We start from the raw sequence: 13,589 nt of genomic DNA, 5'->3' as shown, positions 1-13,589 counted from the left end.
TCCAAGACCTTGTTGAATCTATGCCATGAAGAATTAGGGCAGTTCTGAATGCAAAAGAGGGTTCAACCCGATACTAGCAAGGTGTACCTAAAAAAGTAGCCGGTGAGTGTATATGAATGCATTTAAAAAAAGACAAAACTATATTAAGCACAAAACACATGTTTAATCATTTTTATTTATTACATATCTGCATTTGTTTGTGTCTTTTATATATGGCTGGAGTTTAGCATTTAAACTAGGATCTTTTCATGGAAACTCAACTAATTATAGGTAAAGAGTAGCATGGAATACTCAATACCCTTCAAGAATTTCGATTTTTTTTTTTTTAAACGTAAAACTTCACTAGTAAATGTGTGAGAAGGAATGCTTGCCGTTTTGGGAAACAATTTTAGATATACTCCATGGATAATTAGCTCATGTATTTTACTAAAATGTCCTCCACAGCTATTGGTTTCATAGCTATATAGACGGAAAAGAAGACATGTCCATCAAGATCAATCACTAGAAAAATGTCAAAACAAATCAAAAATAGACTAAAAAATATATTCCCTCTTTTTAAAGGATAACTATCCCTTTGTATTATTATCCTTTAAAGGACAACTGTACCTTTTTTGCCAACCTTAGTATGGTAAGAACTGGTAAAGTTATACTTGGGGGATCACCAGCAACAACTTTACTTAAAAGAATGCAAATAAGAAATAAAAGAGGAAATGTAAATTAGGAGGCATTGTGACTTTTAAGCTGACCATACTACAGGGGGTTGAACAAAAAAAAAAACTGACCCGCTTTCCCATCCCCACATTCAAGGTGGATGGGGGAAACCTCCCCACTGTTTCTTTGTGGTACATTCACTAAATGCTTTTTTTTTTTTTTTTAAATTAACGTATATTGAAAAGTTTATAGGGTATTCAAACAGGGTAAGTACACAAGTCAAGATACCAATGCACTTCAGCATTTCAAACAGTGCGTGGATATGGTACGCATATAGACAATAATAACAGTGGTATATTCATTTCAACAGTTATATTACTTTCATTAACCTATCATGGCTTGTAAAGTTCACCCAAGCCTGCTCAGATTTTGCACGAATAAGGGAGTTAATAGCCAGTAGGTGCCCATAAGTATAGTTTTGCTGGACCATGACTAAATTTCCGAGATGTTTGGTGAGTCATTTGATTTCCATTTTCGAAGCACAAGGGGGCTGCTAATAGCACATAAGGGACAACAGATCTAAAAGAACATGGGAATATATAATGTATTGTGATTTTTTTTTTTACAGTTCGTACATGTCCAGCACTGCGGCAGATTGAAAATGGCAGAATAAACTGTACATCCAGTGATGCATCCTATGGATCTGTGTGCTCTGTAACTTGTAAGGATGGATATAAGTTGGAAGGGACTTCTAAACTGGTTTGTCAAGGAAACGCACAATGGGATACGAGGGAACCACGCTGCACAGGTATACTTTCAAAGTTTAGACAACCTTTAGTAAACAACCCTATTGTGTACACCATTGGTCTCCAACACATAGAGAGACAGCTCAAATTGACTTTTCCTCATTTGTTGCCCACCTATTAACCCCCAGCCGTTTTATCGACCCCTTGGATAATCCCATTCACAGTATTGACCACTTTATTGAACCCTGGACTATAAAGTACACCTTTAGTAAACAACCCTATTGTCTATACCATTGGTCTCCAATCTTATTAGCTCATCAGTTCTTCCATGAAGTGTGTAATTCTTTTTATACCCCCAAACATGTTTCTTATGAAGATAGTTTAATAAATTTTACATTAAATAACAGTAATTGAAATAATAATAATATTAAACTAATAATGGAAGGTCACAGACATACAATGCAAAGCACTCAGAAAAACGGGGCTAGTAACAACACATAGAGAGACAGCTCAAGTTCACTCTCGCTGATGGCTGACCAGCCAACCTTTATAACACTTGCCGCTAACCACCTCACCTTCTGGACTAGGAACTAGGGTGTAGCTCCACAGGGACCTCAAAAGAATAATTGACTCAAATTGACTTTTCCTCATTTGTTACCCACCTATTGACCCCCAGCCATTTTATCGACCCCTTAGATAATCCCATTGACAGTATTGACCACTTTATTGAACCCGGGACTATAAAGTACACCTTTAGTAAACAACCCTATTGTCTATACCATTGGTCTCCAATCTCATCAGTTCTTCCATGAAGTGTGTAATTCTTTTTATACCCCCAAACATTTTTCTTATGAAGATAGTTTGATAAATGTTACATTAAATAAAAGTACTACAAATAATAATAATATTAAAATAATAATGGAAGGTCACAGACATACAATGCAAAGCACTCAGAAAAACGGGGCTAGTAACAACACATAGATAGACAGCTCAAGTTCACTCTCGCTGATGGCTGACCAGCCAACCTTTATAACACTTGCCGCTAACCACCTCACCTTCTGGACTAGGAACTAGTGTGTAGCTCCACAGGGACCTCAAAAGAATAATTGACTCAAATTGACTTTTAATCATTTGTTGCCCCCCTATTGACTCCCAGCCATTTTATCGACCCTTTGGATAATCCCATTGACAGTTTTGACCACTTTATTGAACCCAGGACTATAATGTAATAGAACTCTGTCTATAAAATAATAGAACATATCCCCTCTATTGTACAGAGTGGGATGTTTTTTTATCCTAATACATATAATAATTGAATTTCCTTTTCTAGGGTGACAGTGTTACTCTACCTTGAATACAGTACAATGAGTGAGCATTGTTACACTAAGATAAAGAGAGTGTTACTGGCAGGATAATCAAAACATTATCAAGTAAAAAGGGCAATAGCAATAAAAAATAATGTAGCAGTCAGGACTGGTACGCTTCATAATAAGGACTGATATACTGTAATATATTGTATTTTTTTTCTTGTGTTTAGAACACTTTAAATTAACACGATTCTTCATTGCAAGATTTTGATTATATTGTTGCACTGTACGTACAAAAAAAAACATTTACTTTTGCTTAGGTTAGTAAGACATTTTAAAATAATATAAATAGTACCAATTAGAGTTAATGGTCAAGAAGTTATGGAATATTCAAATGGAATATTATTCTTCTGTTTTTTTATCTATTGGAACTACTTTTTTTTTGTGCAGAGATTCACTGTCCTGTTTTTAAAAAGCCTAAAAATATCCTAATATTACCAACAACTTGTGGTAAAACGCCCGCATCATATGCATCAGTCTGTTATCTGAGATGTCAAAAGGGCTTTGTATTGTCTGGAGTCAGAGAAGAGATTACATGTCTTTCCAATGGTAAATGGAGTGAAGATGTCCAAGCCGGAATATGCAAAGGTCAGATTAAGTCATCTAAACTGATGTGGAGTATTGATATAAATCTATTATGCATGCATTTAGCTCATTATCATTCTGAATATATCCAGTACATATGTACACACTATGTACCCATGAATTACAACTGGGATAAGAGAAATTTCTTAGTCAGCATCGTTGTGCCCATAAGAGACCAATTAATCTCTACAAACAAAATATTGTCCTTTGTAGTTATGCAGGTAGTCAAGCAAATGCTAGTCCTTGCTAATCTATATTATTTACTTTGAAAATATTAATGACTAGACTAAATGGACCTCTTGATTTTTCTTTGCTGTCAGCAGTTTATAAATTTTATTCATGTAGTGAAACAAAATTTAAAAAAGTGTGTGTATATATATATATATATATATATATACACACAGTATCTCAGAAAAATGTGTGCATCCCTCACTTTTTGGTAAATATTTTATTATATCTTTTCATCTGACAACACTGAAGAAATGACACTTTGCTACAATGTAAAGTAGTGAGTGTACAGCTTGTATAACAGTGTAAATTTTCTGTCCCCTCCAAATAACTCAACACACAGCCATTAATGTCTAAACCCCTGGCAACAAAAGTGAGTACACCCTAAATAAAAATGTCCAAACTGGGTCCTAAGTGTCGTTATTTTGTGAGGCCACCGTTATTTTCCAGCACTGCCTTAACCCTCTTGGGCATGGAGTTCACCAGAGCTTCAAAGGTTGCCACTGGAGTTCTCTTCCACTCCTCCATGAGGACATCACGGAGCTGGTGGATGTTAGAGACCTTGCACTCCTCCACCTTCCATTGAGGATGCATCACAGATGCGCAATAGGGTTTTGGTCTGGAGACATGCTTGGCCAGTCCATCACCCTTACCTTCAGCTTCTTTTGCAAGGCAGTGGTCGTCTTGGAGGTATGTTTAGAGTCTTTATCATGTTGGAATCCTGCCCAGCAGACCAGTCCCGAAGGGAGGGGATCATGCTCTGCTTCAGTATGTCACAGTACATGTTGGCATTCATGGTTCCCTCAATTAATTGTAACTCCCCAGTGCAGGCAGCACTCATGCAGCCCTAGACCATGACACTCCCACCACCATGCTTGACTGTAGGCAAGGCACACTTGTCTTTGTACTCCTCACCTGTTTGCCGCGACACACGCTTGACACCATCCAAGCCAAATAGGTTTATCTTGGTCTTATCAGACCACAGGACATGGTTCCAGTAATCCATGTCCTTAGTCTGCTTGTCTTCAGCAAACTGTTTGTGGCATTCTTGTGCATCCTCTTTAGAAGAGGCTTCCTTCATGGACGACAGCCATGCAGACCAATTGGATGCAGTATGCAGTGTATGGTCTCAGCCCTTCAACCTCTGCAGCAATGCTGGCAGCACTCATATGTCTGTTTCCCAAAGACAATTTCTGGATATGACGCTGAGCATGTGCACTCAACTTCTTTGCTCGACCATGGCGAGGCCTGTTCTGAGTGGAACCTGTCCTGTTTAACCACTGTATGGTCTTTGGCACCATCCTGCAGCTCAGTGTCAGGGTCTTGGCAATCTTCTTATAGCCAGGCCATCTTTATGTAGAGCAAAAACTATTTTTTTCCGATCCTCAGAGAGTTATTTGCCATGAGGTGCCATGTTGAACTTCCAGTGACCAGTATGAGAGAGTGAGAGCAATAACATCAAATTTAACATACCTGCTCCCTAATCACATCTGAGACCTTGTAACAATGGCGAGTCACATTACACCAGGGAGGGGAAATGGCTAATTGGGCCCAATTTAGAAATTTTCACTTAGGCGTATTCTTACTTTTGTTGCCAATGGTTTAGACATTAATGGCTGTGTGTTGAGTTGTTTTGAAGGGACAGCAAATTTCCACTGTTATACAAGCTGTACACTCACTACTTTACATTGTACCAAAGTGTAATTTCTTCAGTGTTGTCAATAAAATATTTACAAAAATGTGAGGGGTGTACTCACTTTTGTGAGATACTGTGTGGGTGTGTGTATATATATATATATATTTTTTTTTTTTTTTTTCATTCAAATTTTAATGTTAAATAACGATCTTGTTCTACTTTTAAATACTAAACCGTTCTTTCATTCCCTCATTTTGTATTACTCTGCATTACTCTTCATTCTGTTCATCCACTTTCTCTCTATTTTACAGATTTTGAACCTCCCGAAATCACATGTCCAAATGATATTCATATTGAAAATATTCAGCATCAGAATGCAGCCCAAGTCAATTGGGAAATTCCACAAGCCAGAGATAATTCAGGAGAAGAGGTAACTGCAAAAGATTTCAAACCCTCTGTACTGACAATTTCTGCTGTTATTATTTGACTATGTAGTTATAGAAATAATATGTCATATATTATTATTTTTTTCATGATTTTTACTAGTTTTGATAATAGGTAGGAAGGATTCGAAATTCTAGCGGGTTTGCGGTGCTAACAGATGCTCCGTTAGAGAAATTAACCTTTACTTCCTGTCCAGCTGACAATGGTTCCTCCAGGCAGGGAGTGAGAGAAAATCTACAACAGGGACAAGGACAGCAAAATGAATCTGACAGAGGCTTTAGCTTTTCCCAGCTCTACTATCTAAAAGTATTTTTTATTTCTGTTTGTGTTGCTGTTGATGAGATACCCATGTTTCCTTGTCTGGTAAAATATTGTCCCAAATGCTACACACTAATCAAAATTCATCCAATTCCTTCTGAAACGGCCACATTTTGATCAGTGTACGACCAGCTTTAACCTTTCTGTATACTCAAAAGAAAATAAAGCAATATTGTTACTCGGTAACAGGCATCTTAACTTTTTCTTTCACCCTTTAGTTCCGACCTAAAAGAAAGTACATCCACGTTTGGGACATAATTAACATGAACAGTAGTAATTTAACCCAATGACCCCTTTAAATCCTTTTCACTTTTTATTATCTTTAACCTTTAAAGACTCTGTGCCCTTCTGTACAAAAATCTATTAATCATATGCTCACAGCAGCCCGTTGTTTGATATCTATACATTAGAAAACTCTTTCACCTTAATTCCATACGAAATGATTTAATAGAATACATTATAGCAGACATACTATATATACTGTATGACAGATTGAATTAATAACAAAAAAGAACTCTTTAATATTGTGTAATGTGTAATTATACTGTAACTTTATCGTTAATAATTTATTCATTTTCATGTCAGTTCTATAGGGCACTCTTTATTACGACTCGCTGGAAAAAGATGTAAATGAAATGAAAAAAAAAGGATTCATTAAAAAAAAATCTCAGACATAGATAAGCCTTTTATATTTTATATTCCCTGTAGGAGATTATCACATTAAATTAAAACCTGATTCCAGGCAATGGTTGGATCCTATGTTTTGTTTTTATTGTTGTCTTAATGAGGAGATTGATAACCATTTTCCAGTAGAACAGATAGTGATGGGAAATTTCTTGAAATGGGGCACAAAAACACAATTACGTTTTTAGTTGTGCGTAAATTTCTTGAAATGGGGCACAAAAACACAATTAAGTTTTTTGTTGAGCAGGCTAAGGGTTATAAGCTATAGAAATATCAGAATTGCTGTCCATGCCTTCATGAACTGATGACTGCCGTTCCCCTCAGATCATAAACAGGGGTTAAAGGAACAAGAAATTAAGGAGAACCTCCCCCAGTGGGGTCACAAGTAGAAACGAAAACCTGATATTAACTTTTTCCTCATCTATCAAAAACAAAAAAATAAATAAGTAAAATTGTCTTGAAGTTAGGCTTAAATACCTTTTGGCACAAGCATGCGAAAATGACTACAGAAATGGGTTACATTAAAGCGGAGTTCTGGCCTGAAAAAAAAAATTTATATAAAAATACCCGGGACAGTCAGGGCTAGCACATTTCAGCAACGATAGCCTCTGAACTGTCCCCTGTTTCACATACCTTTTAGAAGAAATACTTACCTTGAAAATGTCTTGTCCAGCGCTGCCACCTCAGGTGTGGGCAGCTGAAGCCGGAGCATCCTCTTCGGTGTCCTCTTCGGTGACGTCGGAGTCCCAGAATGCCCTGCACCGGCCTTGCTCGTCACTTCCGGTGCAGGCGCATCATCCCTGCACAGCTTCTGGGCATGCCCAGAAGCTTTTTAGCAGGGAATGACGCGCCTGCACCGGAAGTGACGAGCAGGGCCGGTGCAGGTGCATTGACTCCTGGGAGCCGAGCGTCATGCAAGCAGGAAGTCATGGTGCGGGCCACGGCCGCAGAGGGAGGAAGTGGAAGGAAGGTAAGTATATTTTCTTTAAAAACAAGGTAAGTAAACAAAAAAAAAATTGTGATTATCCAATTCTTTTTCAGGTTACTTAAAACAAATGGCAAAATTTAGTTTTGAGGCTGGAACTCCACTTTAAAAAAAGATTTGGGAGGGTTGGAACTTTGATTATGAATCCCTGTGTACACATTTTAGGCTGAGTTTATACTTGTCTGATGTGTTGACATGCGTTTTGTTCTTGTTTTGTTATTATTGGTACTATTACTGTTATACAGGATTTATATAGCACCTACAGTTTGTGCAGCACTTTACAATATACAGGAAGACAGTACAGTTACAATGCAATAAAATACAAGAGGGTTAAGAGGGCCCTGCTCAAAAGAGCTTACAATCTAATATTGTGGGTACAAAAGGTAATAACTGTGTAGGATGAGCTGAAGAGTTAAAGATTCAGTTGTTCAAGGCAGTATATGCTTCCCTGAAGAGATGTGTTTTCAGGGATCGCCTAAAGGTGACCAGAGTGGGAGATAGCCGGACAGACTGAGGTAGAGAGTCCCAGAGGAGAAGGTCTTATTAGGAGCAGAGAGGATAGTTTGGGTGATATTTGGAGACAGAATTGGTGATGTAGCTCTGGACAGAGTTGTGAATGGCTTTGTATGTTGTTGTTAGTAATTTCAATTTAATTCATTGGACAATCGGAAGCCAGTGCCCCAAATTGGCAGAGCGGGGGAGCAGACACTGAGTGGCTGGTAAGGTAGATGAGTGTGGCAGCAGCATTGATAGATTGAAGAGGGGATAGCCAATGTAGAGGTAGGCATATGAGAAAGGAGTTGCAACAGTCAAAGTGATAACAAGAGAGTGAATGAGTAGTTTGGCTGTTTCATAATGTAAAAAGAGGAGAATTTTAGAGATGTTATGGGGGTGAAGTCTACAAGCTTTTGACAGAGATTGGATTTGGAGCCAAAAGGAAAGGGCAGGTCAGAGTCCAGATTACACTGACTACCCCGGCATGAGGAGAGGCACTGCTACTTGTATTATTGATCTTTATGGAAAAGTCAAGGGAGGAAGGCTTAAACAGGGAATATTACAAGCTCAGTTTTAGAAAGATTTCGTTTGAGGCAGTGGTGTGACATCCATGTTGATAAGTCAGTTAGTAAGTTAGTAATGTGAGTCTACAGGAGTGTAGTGATAAGTAGAGAGACAGATGTGGGTGTCATCGGCATAAAGAAGCTGAACCAAAAGAGGAGGTGTAAGAAGAGAAGGGGTACAAGAACAGAGCATTGGAGGACCCCTACAGAAAAAGGAAGTAGAGATGGGGGAGACAGAATTGTAGGTAACACTAAGGGAATGCTATGATAGGAGGAGAACCAGGAAAGAGCAGAATTGCGGAGGCCAAAGGAGTGGAGTATATTAGGTGGTCAACACTATCAAAGGCTGCAGAAAGGTCTAGTAGTAAAAGTTTGGAGTAGTGCCCATTGGTTTTAGCAGTTAGTAAATTAATAGTGAGTTTAAGTATTGCAGTTTCTGTGGAGTGCTGGGAGCACAAGCCCAAGTCAAGAAGGTTGTTTTCAGTGAGAAGAATGGTCTAAAGTTGTTCAGGTTGGTGGGGTTCAGTGAGGGCTTTTTAAGTAGGGAGGTGACCTGTGCATGCTTAAGTAGGGAAGGAAAAGTGCCAGTAGAGAGGGAGAGATTGAAGATGTGAGTGAAAGAGCATAGGATAGAAGAAGATGGTGACCATAGCAATTCTAGTGAAACAGTATCCAGGGACATATGGTTAGGTGGGCACCTGAGAAAAGTTTGGCAACCTCTTCAGTAGTAGCCGGATCAAAAGAAAAGTATTGAATATGCTGTTAGAAAGGGTATGTTAAGTAGGGAAGATATCTGTATATTGGAAATGTCTTCATAATATGCATATCGTCTTGTTTTGAAGTGATTAGCTCTTAGGCAGTGATTGAGTTAGTGGGTGGAGGTGGTACAGGGCAAAATAAGGAGTTAAAGAGAGAAGGGCCAATGAGGACTGGATGAAAAGGTATTAACCACTTGCCGAGCGCCCCACCCAGATTTACTGCGGCAGGGCGGCTCGGCTGCGCATAATCACGTACATGTACGTGATTATGTGCACGCAGTCTCGGCGAGATTAGACACAGCAAGAGTGAGACCACGCAATCTTCAGAGACAATGACAGAAGAGCCTCCTGCCTATGTAAACAAAGCAGGCGGCTCTTCTGTCAGACAGGCAGAGAGAGATTGTGTGTTTCAGCTAAGCTGAAACACCGATCTCTCTTTGCTTGTCACAGAGCCTCCCCCTCCCACAGTTAGCAAGCAGACATAGCTGTACATTTAACCCATCACCCCCAGTATTAACCCCTTTCCTGCCAGTGTCATTTATACAGTAACAGTGCATATTATTTAGCACTGATTGTTGTATTATCATACTACTTATTAGTTATACTGCTTTAGTTAAACTGCTGTCTTTAAACTGTTTTAACACTTGTTAAAAAAACATCTTATCTGCTCCTTGAGCTCTGTCTGTTAAAGTGATAGTCTGATTAAAACCTAAATAAACTTAAATCAGCTCCCACCCCCATTCTAAGCCCCATACTTACTACCCTGCAAAATAAAGATGCCTATACTTGCCTAATCTAAGGGTACTCTAGTCACGTGAATTTCCCAGTGCCTGGCTTTAGGGGAGAAGCATTACTGCTTGTTGAAGTAACATGTATGTTATTGCAACTTAAGCCTCGTGCACACGCACCGATTGTTGGCCGACCGATCGGCCGTCTTTTGTCCAGTGTTGTTGTGTTGGTTGAAATGTGCTCTAGACTGCACACAAATTTTGTCGGCCAACAACAACCAACTGCAGAAGTGATGTCATGTTCTGGTCTACTTTCCGTGTGTTTTTTCTTCTCTGAGCATGCCCAGTCTTGCTCATCACATTTTTGTCTGCCGAAATCTGTACTGACTGACGAACAATCGGACGTTCTGCTGACGGCCAACAAAAATTTTATAGCATGCACACCAGATTTTGTTCGGCCGAAAAGTCGCAGTCAGTTGTCGGAAGCATCATACTAACAAGCCGACAATCGGCCGATCGGACGTTGGCCGAAAATTTACGTCCAACAATCGGTACGTGTGTACGAGGCTTTATTAATGTGAATCTGGCCTACAGCCTTTAGGGGGTTCGAGAAACACGTATTGAAGATTTTACAAAGGTTTGAACATTTATAAATGAAATATGATATTTTCTAATGTCAGGGCAATTTTAATAAAACATTCCCCATTATAGTAGCAATTGTTTTTGGATTGAGAAATTAAGTAGAAAAGTTGTCATTTTTGAAAAGGCAATGTATGTGATGCTGGTTGATACAACATAATGGTACTCAAAAGTCTTTCTGCACTTAAAATGTTGACAGGCTTGGATGTTTAGGAGGCTGCCTGTAGAAATATTATAAGTTATCAGTCCTGTCTGGCATTGGACAGAACTGATAAATTATTGTATTACTGAATCATTTAACGATAAACATATGCATACATGTGCACAATACTGGGTTAAAAACTGTTTCTCAAATTTTGTATTTTCCATATGTCTGTAGGTGACGATTGAGGTTAGCCCAGCCTTTCTACCACCTCACATGCTTCCAATTGGTGATGTCTCTGTGACATATACAGCAACTGACAGTTCTGGCAATCAAGGAATCTGCACATTTAACATCAAGGTAATAGGTAAGTTTCCAGCATTATGTGGGCCTATTCATATGTGTGTATATATAGTATGGGGATGTTGTAGTTGACATTCCTGTTGAAGAAAAAAACGATCTTAATGAATACATTTGAATGATCTGTCCTTGCAGTTTATCTGCCCCTCTTCATTTCCATACCTTCACCTTTCACTCTTTACAACTCTAAATCTTCTGCCATAATTCTTACACCTTTATTGATTCTTTCTATGATGAAATCCACCCTGTGCATGTAGTAATACCTACTACTTCATCATAGTCGGATCATAATGCCCCTGGCATACTTTAGGACTGATTTACCATTGGATTAGCAGATGTTCACTTACCAAGGCGAATGTGCCCTTTGCTTAGTTCATATGGTGAAGGTATGCTCAAATGGTGAGGTTCACATCCAATCATGCCCAAGGAAAATAAAATATAAAACTTGATTTATGTTTGTACATGATTTGGTATTCAGAGTGAATACAGCTTCACCTCATTTACTGAGAAAAGTGTACATAGTTTTTAACATAATAATGTTCTGCTCTTTTAGTAAATAAACTTTATTATGTTTTTCCTTTTCGGATTTTGAGAGTTTAGTTTCCCATAGGCCTCTTTCACATGGGCTTTCCTCAAGTCTGCCTGTCAGTTCTTCAGGCGGACCTGATCGAATGCTACATGTACCTCTATGGAGCAGCGTTTATAAGCGATGACATCTCCGCTGACACCGCTGCTATCCAATCCGATCCTGTCCGTGACATCCAGATGGATTGAAACCCTATTTTCCATCCTTCTGGAGGAACGGATTGGATAGGATCGGATAAACAGGCGGTCCGTTATCATCCGATCTACCATAGAGGAGAGCGGGGATCCGACAGATTTGTCTTTGCAAAGTAAGAGGGGATCGGCAGAGTCCACCAGGTGGAAAGCCCATGTGAAAGGACCCATAAGAACATCTTTGCCAGTTCTGCTTTTTTTAAACTGTTCCATGTAGACACAGAAATAACAGATTTTCAGTGATTATGTACAATTGCACACTATGGCACATCATAAATGTATACTATGGTGTTGATTTACTAAAACTGGAGAGTGCAAAATCTGGTGCAGCTGTGCATTGTAGCCAATCAGCTTCTAACTTCAACTTGTTCAATTAGGCTTTAACAAATAAATGGAAGCTGGTTGGTTTCTTTGCAGAGCTGCATCAGATTTTACACTCTCCATTTTCACTAAATGAGCTATGAACTCATGAGTACATGGTTGGTTGAATAATAACTAAATTGTATTGTATGTCTTTTTAGATGTAGACCCTCCTGTTATTGACAGATGCAGGTCACCTCCAGCAATTCAAGCTACTGACAACAAGCAAGGTGCAACATGGGAAGAGCCACAGTTCTCCGACAACTCAGGTGAGCTTCAATAAATGTTTATTCTTGTTCTTTATTTCTGCAAATATTAGCATCACAAAGCTTATTCTGATAAAACAAACATGTAACACTGATAATTTATGGGTCACACAGCCCTCTTATTATACTTGACCTTCAGCCAGTTTTAGAATTTAAAATCAATCAAATTACCGTACAAAATGGCTTGATAAGTCATGAAGCCTGAGTTTCCTCACATTATTTGTTGGTTCCTCTCTAGTTGGGAAACTTTTTCTTCCACTGTTATGTCACTGTCACAGACTGGAGAGGGACAAGACCTGCAGGTGCTACTTAACCACTTTCAGACCGGAGGATTTGGCTGCTTAATGGCCAGGCCCGCTTTTGCGATTCGGCACTGCGTGACTTAAACGGACAATAACGCGGTCGTGCGACACTGTACCCAAACTAAATTGACGTCCTTTTTTTCCCACAAACAGAGCTTTCTTTTGGTGGTATTTGATCACCTGTGTAATTTTAATTTTTTGCACTATAAACAAAAAAAGAGCGACAATTTTGAAAAAATAACAATATTTTTCACATTTTTTTTATATGAAATTCTCTAAAAAAAATGTAAAAAGCAACATTTTTTAATATTTTAGGCCAATTTGTTTTCTGCTACATATTTTTGGTACAAAAAATCGCAATAAGCATATTTTGATTGGTTTGCGCAAAAGTTATTGTGTTTACTAACTATGGGAAAGATTTATGTAATTTTTATTGTTTTTGTTTTTATTGGTAATGGTGGCGAACTGCGACATTGCGGTGGACAGATCGGACCCCTAACTTACATTTTTGACACTTTTGGGGGTACCAGTGACATTACTACAGTAATCAGTGCT

General features: G+C 38.7%; 1 protein-coding gene across 3 annotated transcripts in view; it reads left to right on the top strand.

Annotated features, from left to right (window-relative positions):
• Nucleotides 1-13,589, top strand: part of SVEP1 (sushi, von Willebrand factor type A, EGF and pentraxin domain containing 1) — a 573,162-nt gene that overhangs the window by 273,258 nt on the left and 286,315 nt on the right. For all 3 annotated transcript variants that reach the window (XM_082255001.1, XM_082255000.1, XM_082254999.1), the window contains exons 6-10: nucleotides 1,280-1,459; nucleotides 3,155-3,352; nucleotides 5,525-5,643; nucleotides 11,207-11,336; nucleotides 12,628-12,735. In XM_082255001.1, the coding sequence (XP_082111127.1) occupies nucleotides 1,280-1,459; nucleotides 3,155-3,352; nucleotides 5,525-5,643; nucleotides 11,207-11,336; nucleotides 12,628-12,735 (735 nt within the window). The remainder of the gene's footprint in view (nucleotides 1-1,279; nucleotides 1,460-3,154; nucleotides 3,353-5,524; nucleotides 5,644-11,206; nucleotides 11,337-12,627; nucleotides 12,736-13,589) is intronic.

The sequence above is a fragment of the Pelophylax lessonae genome, assembly GCF_965119305.1.
Source record: "Pelophylax lessonae genome assembly, chromosome: 1".
Classification (NCBI taxonomy): domain Eukaryota; kingdom Metazoa; phylum Chordata; class Amphibia; order Anura; family Ranidae; genus Pelophylax; species Pelophylax lessonae.
The sequence above is the reverse complement of the archived record's forward strand: the minus strand, read 5'-3'. Positions and strand labels throughout refer to the sequence as shown.